The sequence below is a fragment of the Pseudophryne corroboree genome, chromosome 1, assembly GCF_028390025.1.
Source record: "Pseudophryne corroboree isolate aPseCor3 chromosome 1, aPseCor3.hap2, whole genome shotgun sequence".
Taxonomy (NCBI): Eukaryota; Metazoa; Chordata; class Amphibia; order Anura; family Myobatrachidae; genus Pseudophryne; species Pseudophryne corroboree.
In genome coordinates this window covers 691,554,870-691,572,509 of record NC_086444.1, presented here as the reverse complement: position 1 = coordinate 691,572,509, position 17,640 = coordinate 691,554,870, and the positions used below count along the sequence as shown (strand labels likewise).

The 17,640-nt window shown below is 48.4% G+C and overlaps 1 protein-coding gene across 2 annotated transcripts in view; it reads right to left on the bottom strand.

Annotated features, from left to right (window-relative positions):
- Positions 1-17,640, bottom strand: part of LOC134935131 (uncharacterized) — a 163,728-nt gene that overhangs the window by 27,688 nt on the left and 118,400 nt on the right. For both annotated transcript variants that reach the window (XM_063930402.1, XM_063930429.1), the window contains exon 6: positions 11,359-11,469. In XM_063930402.1, the coding sequence (XP_063786472.1) occupies positions 11,359-11,469 (111 nt within the window). The remainder of the gene's footprint in view (positions 1-11,358; positions 11,470-17,640) is intronic.

Below are 17,640 nucleotides of genomic sequence, written 5' to 3'. Positions count from 1 at the left end.
CATTAGGATAACAGATGGGATCCGGTCCTGGAGCGCTGAGCCAGCCTTAGGAGGCATCTGATGGGTAAGAAATGGCGTCCAGATACCCGGATCGTGACAGCACCCCCCCCTTTAGGAGTGGCCCCAGGACACTTCTTTGGCTTTTGAGGAAACTTGGAATGGAATCTCCGGACCAAGGCAGGAGCATGGACATCAGAAGCATTGGTCCATGAACGTTCCTCAGGGCCGTAACCCTTCCAGTCAATAAGATACTGTAGTTGACCGTAACGGTGACGTGAGTCCAGGATCTTGGCCACTTCATACTCATCGCCTCGTTGAGTTTGGACTTTCGGAGTTGGAGGAAGTGAGGAATGAAACCGATTCAAGATCAGCGGTTTCAACAGGGAAACATGGAATGTCCTGGGTATTTTTAAGAAGGGAGGCAACTGAAGTCTGTAAGCAACAGGATTGATGACTTGTTCAATCTTGAAAGGACCGATATAGCGAGGTGCAAACTTCATACTGGGAACTCTTAACCTCAAATTCTTCGTGGATAACCATACCCGATCACCCACCTTGAGAGCAGGAACTGCTCGACGCTTCTTATCCGCAAACTTCTTGTACCTGAACGATGCCTTGAGCAGAGCTGATCGTACGCTCTTCCAGATATTGGCAAACTGATGCAAGGTGATATCCACTGCGGGAACAGAAGTTGCTGGAAGCGGTTGGAACTCAGGGACTTTAGGGTGGAATCCAAAGTTAGTGAAGAATGGTGTTGAAGCAGATGAAGAATGATACTGGTTGTTATGACAGAACTCGGCCCAGGGAAGTAATTGAACCCAGTCATCTTGAGAGGAGGACACATAGATGCGGAGGAAGGCCTCCAAGTCCTGATTCACCCTCTCGGTTTGACCATTGGTCTGAGGATGGTAAGCCGTGGAAAACTTTAGCTTGACTTGAAGGACTTGACATAAACTTCGCCAGAATTTGGCTGTGAATTGAACTCCTCGATCTGAGATAATTTCTTCAGGAAGACCGTGGAGTCGGAAGATCTCTTGTATGAATACTTGAGCCAACTTGGAAGCTGACGGAAGACCGGTGAGAGGAATGAAGTGTGCCATCTTGGTGAACCGGTCAACTACCACCCAGATGGTATTGAACTTGTTGCACATGGGTAAGTCTGTAATGAAATCCATCGACAAGTGGGTCCATGGTCGACGGGGAACGGATAGTGGAACCAGTTGCCCCGCAGGCGACTGGCGGGATACTTTATGTTGGGCACACTTTGGGCAAGATGCAATAAACTCCAAGACGTCCTTTTTCAGAGTTGGCCACCAATAGGACCTAGAGATAAACTCCAGGGTTTTTTGGATACCTGTATGTCCGGCAAAACGGGAAGCATGGGCCCAATGCATGAGCTTCTTCCTTAGCATCGGCTTCACAAAACTTTTCCCTGATGGGGGCGTAGAGTCCATCCCTACCGTGGAGAATGCCAACGGATTTATAATAGGATGCTTGTCTGAAGACTCTGACTCATTTTCTTGCTCCCATGAGCGGGAAAGGGCATCGGCCTTGCGATTCTGAGAGCCCGGACAGAACTGGAGTTTAAAGTCGAACCTGGAAAAGAAAAGTGCCCATCTGGCCTGACGAGGGTTGAGACATTGTGCGCCCTTCAGGTATAAAAGGTTCTTGTGGTCTGTAAGTATGGTGATTGAATGAGAAGCTCCCTCCAACAGATACCTCCACTCTTCTAGAGCGAGCTTGATGGCTAGCAACTCCTGGTCGCCAATGGCATAGTTGCGCTCAGCTGGGGAGAACTTCCGGGAGAAGAAACTGCAAGGGTGTAAATGGCCATCTTTAGCCCTCTGAGATAACACTGCTCCTACTCCAACGGAGGAGGCATCCACCTCTAAGATGAAAGGAGAGTCGATGTCAGGCTGTTTCAGAACAGGCGCAGAGATGAACCTTTGTTTTAAAAGATGAAATGCTTGCATGGCTTCTTCAGACCACTTGGACGGGTTAGCACCCTTCTTAGTGAAAGCAGTAATAGGCGCCACAATGGTGGAAAAGTCTCGTATAAACTTTCGGTAATAGTTGGCGAACCCTAAGAACCTCTGGACCCCTTTGAGGGTTAAGGGTACCGGCCAATTTTGGATTGCTTGTAGTTTCTCAGGATCCATCTCTAGTCCGGAACCGGACACAATGTACCCTAGAAACGGAATGGAGTTGACTTCAAAGACGCATTTTTCTAATTTGCAATAGAGATGATTGACACGGAGACGGGACAGAACCTCTTTAACCCAAAAACGATGTTCCTCTAAATCGTTGGCAAAAATGAGGATATCGTCTAGATAGACCACGACATGACGGTATAGAATGTCTCTGAAGATCTCATTGACAAAATGCTGGAAGACAGCTGGAGCATTGCTCAATCCGAAGGGCATGACGAGGTACTCATAATGTCCGTCACGGGTGTTAAAGGCGGTCTTCCACTCGTCACCCTCACGGATCCGGATGAGATTGTATGCACCTCGCAAGTCCAGCTTTGTAAAGATGGTAGCTCCGCTAACTCTGTCAAAGAGTTCAGTAATCAGGGGTAAAGGATAACGGTTCTTGATGGTAATGTCGTTCAAACCTCTGTAGTCGATGCACGGCCGCAGACCACCATCTTTCTTTTTTACAAAAAAGAAGCCTGCGCCGGCTGGAGAAGAAGAAGGTCGAATGAACCCCTTTGCTAGGTTCTCTTTAATATATTCCTCCATAGAATGTGTCTCAGGCAGAGACAACGGATAAGTTCGGCCTCGAGGTGGAACCTTCCCTGGAACGAGATCAATCGGACAGTCCCATTCTCTATGAGGAGGAAGGATATCAGCAGAAGCTTTACTGAACACATCCGTGAAATCTTGATATGGAGGAGGTGGAACATCAGACGACCTGGGGGAGGAAGAACAGACAGGCAATACTTTAAACAAACATGTCTCAGCACAGGAGGAACCCCATGCCAGGATTTGCGTAGTCGTCCAATCAATTGTAGGATTGTGAAGACGGAGCCATGGAAGGCCCAGGACCACAGGATGTGTGGCTCTTGGAATCACTAAAAAAGAAATAAGTTCGGAATGAAGAACTCCCACTCTCAGACGAACTGGTAGAGTCCTTAAAGAAATAACTGCATCAAAAATTTTGCTGCCATCCACGGCAGTTAAAGAAATGGACGAAGGAAGTCTCTCGGTGGGTAGGGACCACCGTTTAACATAGGCTTCGGTAATAAAGTTCCCAGCTGCTCCGGAATCAAGGAGGGCAATGACGTTCCGATAACGTTGAGCAACTTGAAGCGAGACTGGGAGATTACAATCTTGAGGAGATGGAGAGGAGATCATTACTCCTAGCCGGCCCTCTCCTTGGCGAGCTAGGATTTGGAGTTTCCCGGACGTTTGGGACAGGCATTAATGGTGTGAGACGGAGCTGCACAATAGAGACAGAGAAACTCGGAGAGGCGTCTTCGGCGCTCAGCAGGAGTTAAACGGGAACGGCCAAGTTGCATGGGCTCATCTTTAGATGGTGACAGTTGACGAGGAGGAGGAGCAGAAGATTTTGGAGCAGATGATCTTCCACGCTCAGTTGCTCTCTCTCTGAAACGTAAATCAACTTTCGTGCAGAGTGAGATTAGCTCATCTAACTTAGAAGGTAAGTCTCTGGTAGCTAACTCATCTTTAATACGCTCAGATAAGCCATGCCAGAATGCAGCATACAGGGCCTCGTCGTTCCATGCCAGTTCGGATGCCAGGATCTGGAACTGTATCAGATATTGTCCTACAGTACGTGACCCCTGGCGTAAACGGAGAATCTCGGATGAAGCTGAGGTTACCCGGCCTGGCTCGTCGAAGATGCGCCTGAATGTTGACACGAAGGCAGTGTAGGAAGATAGCAGGGTGTCGGACCTCTCCCATAACGGTGATGCCCAATCAAGGGCTGAGCCACTGAGAAGAGAAATAATGTAGGCAATTTTTGTACGGTCACTGGGAAAATTGCCAGGTTGTAGCTCAAACTGAATCTCACACTGGTTGAGAAATCCCCTGCAAAATCTTGGAGATCCGTCAAATTTTGCTGGCGTTGGAAGATGAAGACGTGGAGCAGAAATGGGTAAGGTGGGTGGGGTTATAGCTGGAGTCACTGTGGTTGACGCACCAGACGCGCCTGATCCACGGAGAGTTGTCTGAATCCCATCCAGCCGAGTAGAGAGATCCTGGAGACAGCGGATGATGTGGCCCTGTGCAGCCTCCTGATGTTCTAGTCGGGCTGCCAGTTCTTGCATCGGCCTGGCCGCTTGATCCTGGTCTCCGGCTGGATTCATTAGGTCAGTGCTTACTGTCACAACTGAGGGCCTGAGCTGACGGGAGGCAGCCTCAGTTGTAGGGGCTGAGATGTACCGGAACCTGGGAGGTTGTATCAGACCCCTGGACATGTAAGTAACATGAATAATAACTGCCCGAAGGCGTGACCACGACAACTTGGATAAAAGTCAATGATGTTTATTATGACAACTCCGCAACACAGCAGCAGTAAAAGAAAACGTAAAAGTCAGCAAAGAATAAATACAGTTCCTGGGTACTACAGGATGGCAGGAGCCACAGGGCACTGGTAGTGTGAGATAGTTCTTATGATCTTCTAGATGGAAAGTCCTTACCAGGCCCGACTGTAGCAATGGAGATAACCCAGGATTGTGCCAGCTGGTGTTCCAGGAAAAGCTGGGTTGCTGAAGATAAAACAGCTGCTGTGGATACTGGCTGGAACCAGACTGTTGTTAGCACGGAGTGGATACTGGCTGGAACCAGTCAAATAATAAATGAACTTGGGAGCGATGAAATATGAACTGAAATGTAGAACTTGAGAGCGGAGAAATAATAATACCGGTGGAGAGTGGTAAAGTGTAGAAAGGACACCGGCCCTTTAAGGGAAGCTGTACTCTGCTGGAAGCTGAGCTGGAAGTAGGTAATGTTGTAGCTGGAAACAGATGAATCCACAATGGATTGGAGAGTCAGGCTACACCGCAGGTGGAATGCTGGTGCGGGTCTCTATGGTGGAAGTCTTGAGACAGGAGCTGGAACCTGGAAGACAATCACAGGAGAGAGACAAACAGGAACTAGGTTTGACAACCAAAGCACTGACGCCTTCCTTGCTCAGGCACAGTGTATTTATACCTGCAGCAAGGAAGGGATTGGCTTGGCAATTATGCAGATTAAAAATACTGACAACAGATTGGAGGAAATGATCAGCTGACAGAATCCAAGATGGCTGCGCCCATGCAGACACTTGGAGGGAAGTTTGGTTTGTAATCCATGTGGTAATGAAAACAGTAATGGCGGCGCCGGCCACTGGAGACAGGAGACGCCAGGCTGACAAGTGCACATCCAACCACGCGGACACAGCGGAGGCCGCGGCTGACGTAATCGCCACTCTGACACTCTGCATGCAGAAGCTCAGGGACGGCGGCGGAGGCCGCGGGAGACGCCATGCCAGATGTAATAAGGCGTTACTGTGACAGCGTCTCAGAGAGACAGGAGAGGATGCAGGAATGTGAACATTAGGATAACAGATGGGATCCGGTCCTGGAGCGCTGAGCCAGCCTTAGGAGGCATCTGATGGGTAAGAAATGGCGTCCAGATACCCGGATCGTGACACCCAGGACCAGAAACCTGCTTCTGGTTCCTCAAAATCCTCAGCATGAAGGTGGACCGCACAGCCTGGAGGACGAGTTGGTGGGTGCGAAACTCAGACGTTTCAGACATGCCTGAGTGTCGTCCGGCCTGGATCCCTGGGTACCGGATATTGTGTCCCAGGGGTACAGATTGGAGTTCCAAGAACTCCCGCCTCTCCGATTCTTCAAATCAGGCTTGCCAGCTTTGCTGACGGACAGGGCTATCCTACGGGAAACCATCCTAAAATTGGTCACAGGTCATTGTCCCAGTTCCACCTCATATGCAAAATAAGAGTTATTATTCAAACCTTTTCGTGGTACCAAAACCGGACGGTTTGGTCAGACCAATTTTGAACTTGAAATCGATGAACCCTTACCTGAGGGTGTTCAAATTCAAAATGGAGTCTCTCAGAGCAGTGATTTCAGGTCTGGAGGAGGGAGAGTTCCTGGTATCCCTGGATATCAAGGATGCGTACCTCCACATTCCGATTTGGTCGCCGCACCAGGCTTACCTCAGATTTGCACTGTTAGACAGTCATTACCAATCTCAAGCACTGCCATTCGGCCTCTCCACAGCACTGAGGGTGTTCACCAAGGTAATGCGGAGATGATGGTTCGTCGCAGACAGGGGGTGAACATAATCCCATATCTGGACGATCTGCTGATAAAGGCATCGTCCCGGGAGACGTTGTTGCAGCCCATTGCTCTCAAAACTCATCTGCGCAGGGAACACGGTTGGATCCTGAACCTTCCAAAGTCACATTTGGAGCCGACAAGGAGATTGTCATTTCTGGGGATGATCCTCGACACGGAAGTGCAGAGGGTGTTTCTGCCGGAGGAGAAAGCGTTGGCATTGGTTTCATGCTCGGTCCTTCCAGCTGGATCTCCTGGACAAGTGGTCGGGATCTCACCTATACATGCACCTGAGGATACGTCTATCGCCGAAATCCAGGATTTCACTTCTCTGGTGGCTGCAAATACCTCACCTTCTGGAGGGCCGCAGGTTCGGGATTCAGGACTGGGTCCTTCTTACCACAGATGCAAGTCTCCGGGGCTGGGGCCAAGAAAGGTGGTCAAGCCTGGAATCCAGTCTTCAAATAAACATTCTGGAACTAAGAGCTGTCTATAATGGTCTTCTCCAAGCGGATCATCTTCTGCGAAATTGAGCCATTCAAGTGCAGTCGGACAATGTAACGGCGGTGGCCTATATAAACCGACAGGGCGGAACTAAGAGCAGAGCTGCAATGTCAGAGGTAACAATAATCATCCTCTGGGCAGGAAAGCACACGGTGGCGCTGTCAGCAATCTTCATTCCTGGAGCAGACAACTGGGAAGCGGACTTCCTCAGCAGACACAATCTCCATCCAGGAGAGTGGGGACTCCATCCTGAGGTGTTCACGGAGGTGACAGATCTTTGGGGTGTATCTCAAATAGACATGATGGCCTCCCATCTCAACAAGAAACTTCGGAGGCATTGTTCCAGGTCAAGGGATCCGCAAGCCGTGGCGGTGGACGCCCTAATGACTCCGTAGGCGTTCCAGTCGGTGTACATGTTTCCTCCACTTCCACTCATTCCAAGAGTTCTACAACTCATAAGGAGAACAAGAGTTCAGGCAATCCTCATTGCTCCGGACTGGCCAAGAAGGGCTTGGTACGTGGATCTTCTGGGTCTTCTGCTGGAAGATCCGAGGACTCATCCTCTTCGGGAGGACCTACTGCAACAGGGGCCGTTCGCTTATCAAGACTTACCGCGCCTATGTTTGACGGCATGGAAGTTGAACGCCAGATATTAGCTCGGAAGTGCATTCCGAGCAAGGTTATTCCTACCCTGATACAGGCTAGGAAAGGAGTAATGTCTAAACATTACCATCGCATTTGGAAAAATTATGTCATTTGGTATGAACCCAAGAAGTTTTCTACGGTGGAGTTTCAACTGGGACGGTTTCTCCTCTTCCTGCAAGCAGGTGTGGATATGGGATTGAGGTTGGGATCCGTGACGGTCCAGATTTCGACCTTATACATTTTCTTCCAGAAACAGCTGGCTTCCCTCCCTGAGGTTCAGACTTTCTTGAAAGGGGTTCTACATATCCAGCCTCCCTTTGTGCCGCCTACAGCACCCTGGGATCTTAACGTGGTGTTACAGTTCCTCCAATCGGATTGGTTCGAGCCTCTACTGGGGGTTGAGGTCAAGTTTCTCACGTGGAAGGCTGTCACTTTGTTGACCTTAGCTTCTGCTAGACGTGTGTCGGAATTGGGGGTTTTGTCTTATAAAAGCCCCTACCTGGTCTTCCATGAAGATAGAGCTGAGCTCTGGACACGTCAGCAGTTCCTTCCGAAGGTTGTGTCGGCATTTCATATCAATCAACCTATTGTGGTGCCAGTGGCTGCTAACTCCTCAATTACATCAAAGTCCTTGGAAATCTGAAAATCTATGTGAAGAGGACTGCTCGTCACAGGAAATCGAACTCTGTTTGTCCTGTATGATACCAAGAAACGTGGGTGTCCTGCTTCTAAGCAGACTATATCCCGCTGGATCAGGTTCACTATCCAGCATGCGTATTCTACGGCAGGACTGCAGTGTCCTACGTCTGTTAAGGCCCACTCTACTCGTAAGGTGGGTTCTTCCTGGGCGGCTGCCCGGGGTGTCTCGGCTTTACAGCTTTGCCGAGCGGATACTTGGTCTGGGTCGAACACGTTTGCTAAGTTTTACAAGTTCGATACTTTGGCCTCTGAGGACCTGAAGTTTGGTCAATCAGTTCTGCAGGAGCCTCCGCGCTCTCCCTCCCTTTCTGGGAGCTTTGGTACATCCCCATGGTACTAATGTGGACCCGAGCATCCTCTAGGACATAAGAGAAAATAGGATTTTAATTACCGGTAAATTCTTTTCTCGTAGTCCGTAGAGGATGCTGGGCGCCCGCCCAGCACTTCGTGATCCTGCAAAGGTTGTTTAACTCAGTAATGCTTTATTCTTGGTTAAGTACTGTTTTGCTACTTGGTTAAGTAATCTTGTTCAACCGTTGCTGATTTTTCAAGCTGGTTAGCTTGGTTTGCCTTGTATGTGTGAGCTGGTGTGAATCTCGCCACTATCTGTGTATAATCCTTCTCTCGAAGTTGTCCGTCTCCTCGGGCACATTTTCTAGACTGAGTCTGGTAGAGGGGCATAGAGGGAGGAGCCAGCCCACACTCTCAAACGCTTAAAGTGCCAGTGGCTCCTAGTGGACCCGTCTATACCCCATGGTACTAATATGGACCCAGCATCCTCTACGGACTACGAGAAAAGGATTTACTGGTAGGTAATTAAAATCCTATTTTTACAGAACCAATATATAAACAAACATTTTAAGGGTAAGTATGCTGAAATGCTTAATGCCAGCAAATAATTGGACATTATCATTTCCTTTTAGGAAGTGATGCTGAGGATGGGTCCTCAAGGTTTGTACATGGTTATGGCTAAAACCAAGTTGGGGAAAGGACCTCTGATGTCAGCAGGGGAAGGAGCAAAGGGCGAACATGGTACCCGAAATGTAGCCTCGCGGGCTTGCTTCGCTCGCCGCGCTTCGTGCTCAGTGGCACGCTCCCCTCTGCTCGCCACCAGATTACTAAAGGGAGTACTTGGTGGCGTGGATAGTGAAAGTACTATCCTGTCGACCTAGCTCCTTCCCCTGACATCAGAGGTCCTTTAGCCCAATTGGTTATAGCATCTACCGTTGGTGCATGTGGTTCCTCTCTACTTTCTCCTCTCCCCTTCAATCTAAATGAATAACAAGTAACAAGCAGAAGACAAACAAGACAAAAAAATACTGAAAAAGAAAACTTACACTTACACTACAGTCCTCATAAACACACCACATGCACAAACACTGACAAGAAGAAAAATGCAAAGCAGACAAAATCTTAACTAAGACAAGACTGCACACAGACAGGACAAATTTCAGAAATCTCTATAGAATTCACCAAAACTGCTCTGCAAACTCAACTCACACCAACCATCTCGCTAGCCCCTCACAATTGTCTGGGGTGGACAGGGGTTTGTGATGTAGAAATAGCATGTGGTATGGTTTGACCAATAGACTGGTTGTCAGTCAGTTCTTCATTTCTAATTGCAATTGGTTTTGACCGGAAAGGTAAAAATTGTCAGACTTATACCCCTTTTACACTCGCAGCTTCGGGTCATTCCCGGGAATGTGTCCTGGTATATTTGCCGGGACACATTCCCGGGAATGATCCTTTTACATTCGCGGGCCGACCCGGCATATTGCCGGGTCGGTGACGTCACCGCTGACTCTAGCGGAGGCGGTGCTTGGAGATAATCTTCTCTAAGCACCGCCTCCTCCTATGTAGAGAACGGGTGCCGGGTCGACTTGACCCGGTATACCCGTTTACACTGCACAGCTTCCCGGGACAGTCCCGGATTCAACCCAGGTCGAGACCTGGGTTGAAATCCCGGGATATTCGTCCCGGGAAATTGTCCCTGTACCCTATCACACTGACAAAAATCCCAGGACGATGTGCTTTCAAGTGCAAAATCCCGGGATAAAATTGTCAGTGTAAAAGGGGTATTAATAGCAGCAAATACTGACTGACATCAACGTCAGTTTTCAGTTGAAGCTGAAAACCAACTTATAGTAAATAAACCTTTTTTTTTAGACACAAAAACGTCATCTACAGCCATCAATTTTGTAAAAACAATCCAGTAAATTTACCCTTTAAAGTTCTGGCAAATTTTTGTGCGGACAGGTCAAGAATCTGATAGCAGTGAAGCCTAGGGTGGTATTAAGTCACACAAAATTTGACATATTTCACACAAGTTGTGGGTCAAGTCGATATTTTGCATGGGTATAAAAATTGTAAAATAGAAAAAAATAGAAGCCTAATCTCTACAACTCCACTAGATTTCTTCAACCATTCAGGCATATTTAAAAATCATTGTTTTACTAAAATAATAAGAACATTTATTTTAGTATCACTTAAATCTATCAAATAACTTCTGGAGGCGTTTTTCTAAAAAAAATTAAAAGAAACTCCTCCAAGCTCTTAAATTTTCATTATTTTAGTAAGCAGATCACAATTCCCATACTTTGAATGCTATTTGCTTCAGCTGTGCTAAAATAAATTGTGAAGAAATAATAATGTCATCTTCAGATGCTGACATACACAACAGAGCATGAGTTCCCTTCTGTTATCAGCCATATTTGTTTGATCACAATTAAATAAAAAAAAAAAACAGACACACAAAAAAAAACCCTTACCTCCATTCTGGGATCGGTGATCGGGTCAAGCACCTCTGTGCTCCCTCTCTGTGACCCCGGTCTTCTGATTCTGAACTGTCAACTGAGATGCAGTGAAACTCCCAGCTGGCATCTCAGCACAGAGGAGATGACCGTGGTCACAGAGAGGGAGCACAGCATTTAGCTCACTGCTAGTGCACAAGCAAGCACACTTTCATGGTTTTTATTGTGAAAAATATCCTGAAACTGCTTGCAGGAGATTTGCAGGGACAGAGCTTTCTCGCAAGCTCTGTGCTTGTATGCAAAATGTTAGATATTTTCAATGTATTCAAATATCGCATTGCGAATTTTGGGGAATTTACCACATCACAACCACATCTGAGATGTGGTTTGTGACAAATATGCCCCATAATGTACTGAATGTTAAGTTATTAAAGAAATGTCACCATTACTCACTTGTGTAGCCTCCTTAAGCATCACAATGCCATCCATCTCTTCAACTTCCACATCACTTTCCGTGTCATTCTCTAATTTATAGTCTTCACGGTCTCTTTCATAATAATTGGGCTGGAGACAAAATAAAATAGGAATTTAATACCTACTGGTAATTCCTTTTCTCGTAGTCGATACTGGGGAAATGTACTTTAGTACCATGGGGTATAGATCGGGTCCACGGGAGCCTGGCACTTTAAACCTTCAGTGTGTGTATGTGTGTGCTGGCTCCTCCCCTCTATGCCCTTCCTACCAGACTCAGTCTTGGAAACTGTGCCCGAGGAAACGTACATACCACGAGAGAAGAAAACAGGTACAAAAGCGGTGGGGCACGAAGCTAACACACAACCATAACCGAAAAGGAGGGCACTAATCAGAACAGAGGATAGCAACGCAAAGCTATCCCAACAACATAAGGGGACCGCAACGGCGGGCCAACCAAACACCTACTCAGGTAAGCAGGAATCGAAGCACTGAGGCGGGCGCCCAGTATCCACTACGGACTACGAAAAAAGGAATTACCGGTAGGTATTAAATTCCTATTTTCTCTTACGTCCAAGTGGATACTCGGGAACTGTACTTTAATACCATGGGGAAGTCCCAAAGCTCCCAAACGTGTGGGAGAGTGCTGAGACCGCTGTAAAACCGCCTGACCAAACTGAAGGTCATCCTTGGCCAAGGTGTCGAACCAACAGAACTTAACAAAAGTGTTCGAACCAGACCAAGTAGCAGCTCAGCACAACTATAAGGCCAAGACACCCCGGGCAGCTGCCCAGGAAGAGCCCACAGATCTCGTCGAGTGGGCCTGAATAGACGTCGACAAAGACAGAGCCGCTGAAGTATAGGCTTGTTGAATGGTCAACCTGAGCCAACGAGCAATTGACTGCTTAGAAGGCGGACGGCCAATCTTGGTGGCATCATAAAGAACAAACAGCGAATCAGATTTCCAATGACAAGCAATCCGTTTGACATAATAGTCAAAGCCCTCACCACTTCCAAGGACTCTGGACCAACGGAGGCGTCCGACAACACCGGAACCATAATGGGTTGATTCACGTGAAAAGCTGACACCACTTTTGGCAAAAACTGAGGTCGGGTCCTGAGTTCCGCCCTGTCTTCATGAAAAAATCAAATAAGGGCTCTTACAGGACAACACGGTTGGATCCTGAACCTTCCAAAGTCACATTTGGAGCCAACAAGGAGATTGTTTTTTTCTGGGGATGATCCCCGACACGGAAGTGCAGAGGGTGTTTCTGCCGGAGGAGAAAGCATTGGTGATTCAAACAATGGTCCGGGATGTCCTGAAGCCAACCCAGGTATCGGTTCATCAGTGCATTCGCCTTCTGGGGAAGATGGTGGCCTCCCACGAGGCTCTACAGTATGGAAGGTTTCATGCTCGGTCCTTCCAACTGGATCTCCTAGACAAATGGTCGGTATCTAACCTACACATGCACCAGAGGATACGTCTGTCGCCGAAAGCCAGGATTTCACTTCTCTGGTGGCTGCAAATACCTCACCTTCTGTAGGGCCGCAGGTTCAGGATTCAGGACTGGGTTCTTCTTAGCACAGATGCAAGTCTCCGGGGCTGGGGCGCAGTCACTCAGGGGGAAACCTTCCAAGGAAGGTGGTCAAGCCTGGAATCCAGTCTTCAAATAAACATTCTGGAACTAAGAGCCGTCTACAACGGTCTTCTCCAAGCGGCTCATCTTCTGCGAAATCGAGCCATTCAAGTGCAGTCGGACAATGTAACAGCGGTGGCCTACATAAACCGACAGGGCGGAACTAAGAGTAGAGCTGCAATGTCAGAGGTAACAAGAATCATCCTCTGGGCAGGAAAGCATGCGGTGGCGCTGTCAGCAATCTTCATTCCGGTAGTAGACAACTGGGAAGTGGACTTCCTCAACAGACACGATCTCAATGCAGGAGAGTGGGGACTCCATCCGGAGGTGTTCACGGAGGTGACAGATCTTTGGGGTGTACCTCAAATAGACATGATGGCCTCCCGTCTCAACAAGAAACTTTGGAGGTATTGTTCCAGGTCAAGGACCCGCAAGCAGTGGCGGTGGACGCCCTAGTGACTCCGTGGGTGTTCCAGTCGGTGTACATGTTTCCTCCACTTCCACTCATTCCAAGAGTTCTAAAACTCATGAGAATAAGAATTCAGGCAATCCTCATTGCTCCGGACTGGCCAAGAAGGGCTTGATACGCGGATCTTCTGGGTCTTCTGCTGGAAGATCCGAGGCCTCTACCTCTTCGGGAGGAGCTACTGCAACAGGGGCCATTCGCTTATCAAGACTTACCGCGCCTATGTTTGACGGCATGGAAGTTGAACGTCAGATATTAGCTCGAAAGGGCAATCCGAGCAAGGTTATTCCTACCCTGATACAGGCTAGGAAAGGAGTAATGTCTAAACATTACCATTGCATTTGGAAAAAGTATGTCACTTGGTGTGAACCCAAGAAGTTTCCTACGGTGGAGTTTCAACTGGGACGGTTTCTCCTCTTCCTGCAAGCAGGTGTGGATATGGGCCTGAGGTTGGGATCCGTGACGGTCAAGATTTCGGCCTTATACATTTTCTTCCAGAAACAGCTGGCTTCCCTCCCTGAGGTTCAGACTTTCTTGAAAGGGGCTCTGCATATCCAGCCTCCCTTTGTACCGCCTACGGCACCCTGGGATCTTAACGTGGTGTTACAGTTCCTCCAATCGGATTGGTTCGAGCTTCTACTGGGGGGTGAGGTTAAGTTTCTCACGTGGAAGGCTGTCACTTTGTTGGCCTTAGTCTTTGCTAGACGTGTGTCGGAGTTGAGGGCATTGTCTTGTAAAAGCCCCTTGTCAGGAATCGACTCACCACAGTGACATCTGTCCATCGGTGCGGACTCCGTCCGGGGTTCCTACGTTCTGCTGTCATCCGCACCTCAGCCGCCAGACGTCATCCTGGGCCTAGGAACGCTCCTGTGACAGCGGGTATGTGAGCACGTCGCGTTCCCGCCGGGACGCGGCATGGGCGCCGCCATGACAGTCTCCATCGGTCAGAGTACGGCGGCCAATCCGGTGCTTGGCCGCACCTCCTTTTCCCACTCCAACCAATGCCTGCACACCAGGGGGTATATCAGGAGCTGCAGGGTGAGCCTGTGGTTATCCTGAACTTTGTGTCACTCCTGCGACCCATGTGTCTGGATCTGGTACCTGTTCCTCCGTGTTCCTGGTTACCTACCTACACCTCCGTGTTCCTGGTTACCTACCTGTGACTTTGTGCTTCTGGTTATCCTCCTACAGCTCCGTGGAACTACAAGCCTCAGCAACACCTGCTTCTGTTTACAGGCTTCACACAAATCACCAACTCAGTGTGCTTCAGCCTAGCAGTAGAGACTCGCTCCAGGTGCATTCCATCTCCTCACCTGTGATGCAGCTTGCTTGCTGCTTGTGCCTCATCACCTGCACTGTGAACGTTGCCAGTCTCCTGCCTCTGCTACCAGGTTTGCTGTATGTTACCATCTCTGCTGGCTCCATGTTTTAAACTGCTCTGGTTCCCATACCAGATTATCATCTATCAAGTTATCATTCATCAGTTGTCATTCATCAGTTATCATTTATCCATTGTCATATCTCTGTTGCCATAGACTTTCAGCTTCCACGCTGTACCATTGACATTGCATTCCTTATTGTTTATTTCTGCTGCCTTTTGTGAACTTTGTGTTAATAAACATCATTGCGCCCATGCGCAGAAACTTAATCCAGCCTCCTCACTTTCTCCCTCCTACCTCCACTGACCCACTAGCGCCCCCTCCGGGGACACAGACAAAACCAAGTCTGACAGTAAGTTCAGGATCGATGGACTCGGACAGTGGTCGGAGTGTGGGGTCAGAGGCCTTACAAAATCTGGTCTCCCGTTTGGATGGTCAAGAGGCTGTGCAGCAGCAGATGTTTCAGGTCCTGCAAGGGATGTCCTCCCGGATTGATACACTACAGCAAACCCTGCCTAGTGTACCTGCTACTTCAGTTCCAGTTACTCCAGCGCCTGCAAGTGTTGTGAGTTCTTCTATGCCGGCTGCATCAGCTCCAGTGTCACGCTTGCACCTGCCCGTGCCTAGCAAGTATGATGGCAGCCCAAAGTTATGTCGCGGGTTTCTTAACCAATGTGAAATCCAGTTCGAATTATTATCACACAATTTCCCCACGCCAAGATCCAAGGTTGCCTACATCATCTCACTGCTCTCTGGTTCTGCCTTGAGTTGGGTGTCTCCTCTGTGGGAACGTGCTGATCCTCTGATGAACAACTACGCTGAATTCGTGTCAACCTTCAAACGAATATTTGACGAGCCGGGTCGTGCAACGTCAGCCTCTGCAGATCTTATTCAACTTCGTCAAGGTACCCGTAGTATGGGACAGTATGTCATCCAGTTCCAGAATTAGCCGCAGAGATTCAGTGGAACAATCAAGCCCTGGTAGCAGCCTTCTGGCATGGACTTTCAGATCGGATCAAGGATGAACTGGCAATCCGCGATCTCCCTGAGCAATTGCCTGAACTGATTTCTCTATGCATCAAGTTGGACTCTCGCATTCGCGAACGCAACAGTGAACGTGCTCGTAGTGAGCCGCGCAGGTCAAGAATGGTACCTTCTGTACAATTTCAGCCTCCACCTTCTGATGAGCCTATGCAAATAAATAGGTCCTGCTTAACTCCTGAGGAGCGGTCAAGAAGACTCCGTAAGAGACTGTGTCTTTATTGTGCGGCTGCAGGTCACCAGATTAATTCTTGTACAGTGCGTTCGGGAAACGCCAGATCCTGACTTGTAAAGGAGGAGTCAAGTTGGGATCTTCTAGACAAGCTCCTTCAAATCAAGACCTTATCCTTCCCGTGACTTTAGAAACTTCGGTTGGTCTTCAATCTGCATCTGCGTTAGTGGACTGTGGAGCCGCAGGAAACTTCATCACTCAAGCTGCGGTAGATAAGTTTTGTTTGCCTGTCTGTGAACTCTCATACCCAGTCTACATTACCGCTGTAGATGGTAGCCGAATCTCCAATGGGAATATCTCTCATCAAACTGTACCAGTAGTTCGGGAGTTGGGTTCCTGCACTCGGAATTAATAAAGTTCTTAGTTATTCCTCAGGCAACCCAAGAGGTCGTTTTGGGTATGCCCTGGCTCCAACTACATAATCCACAGATTGATTGGTCTACTTTACAACTTACTTCCTGGGGTTCACATTGCCGCCAGGCCTGTTTAGCTCAAGTTTGTCCTATCCAGTCTACTGAAGTTAAAACCCAGTCAAGTCTTCCTGCGGCTTACCAAGATTTCTCTGACGTCTTCAGTGAAAAAGCCGCTGACGTTCTGCCGCCCCATAGAGAGTGGGATTGCCCCATTGACCTCATTCCCGGTAAGAAACCACCTAGGGGGCGTATCTATCCGTTGTCCGTTCCTGAAACTGAAGCGATGAGCAACTACATCAAGGAGAACTTACAGAAAGGATTTATCCGTCCCTCATCTTCACCCGCTGGTGCGGGCTTCTTCTTTGTTAAGAAAAAGGATGGAGGATTACGTCCATGCATCGACTACCGGGGTCTCAATGACATTACCATCAAAAATAGCTATCCATTACCACTCATCACCGAATTGTTTGACAGAGTTAAGGGAGCCCGCATCTTCACTAAGTTAGATCTCCGCGGTGCCTACAACCTCATCAGAATCCGGAGTGGTGACGAATGGAAGACAGCTTTTAACACTCGAGATGGTCATTACGAGTACCTGGTAATGCCATTCGGGTTAAGTATTGCCCCAGCAGTGTTCCAGCACTTTGTGAACGAAATCTTCCGTGACGTTCTGTACAAGTATCTTGTGGTTTATCTGGATGATATTCTCATCTTCTCCCAAGACCTCTCCTCTCATCGTCTACAAGTCCGTGAAGTCCTCCGACGTCTTCGTGAGAACCGGCTCTACGGTAAACTGTCCAAGTGCACCTTTGAAGTTTCCTCTATACCCTTCCTGGGGTATATAATTTCCGGATCGGATCTCCAGATGGACCCGACAAAGTTGGAAGCCATTGCCAATTGGTCCATTCCAAATTCTCTCAAATTACTATAGGAAGTTTATTCGAGGATTCTCAACTCTCATCGCTCCTATTACCAACTTAACTCGGAAAGGGGCAGATCATTCCAACTGGTCAGAAGAAGCTTTAGCGGCATTCCAAAAGATCAAGCTGGCCTTTATGTCTGCTCCAGTTCTGTCTCAACCAGATGTAAACAAGCC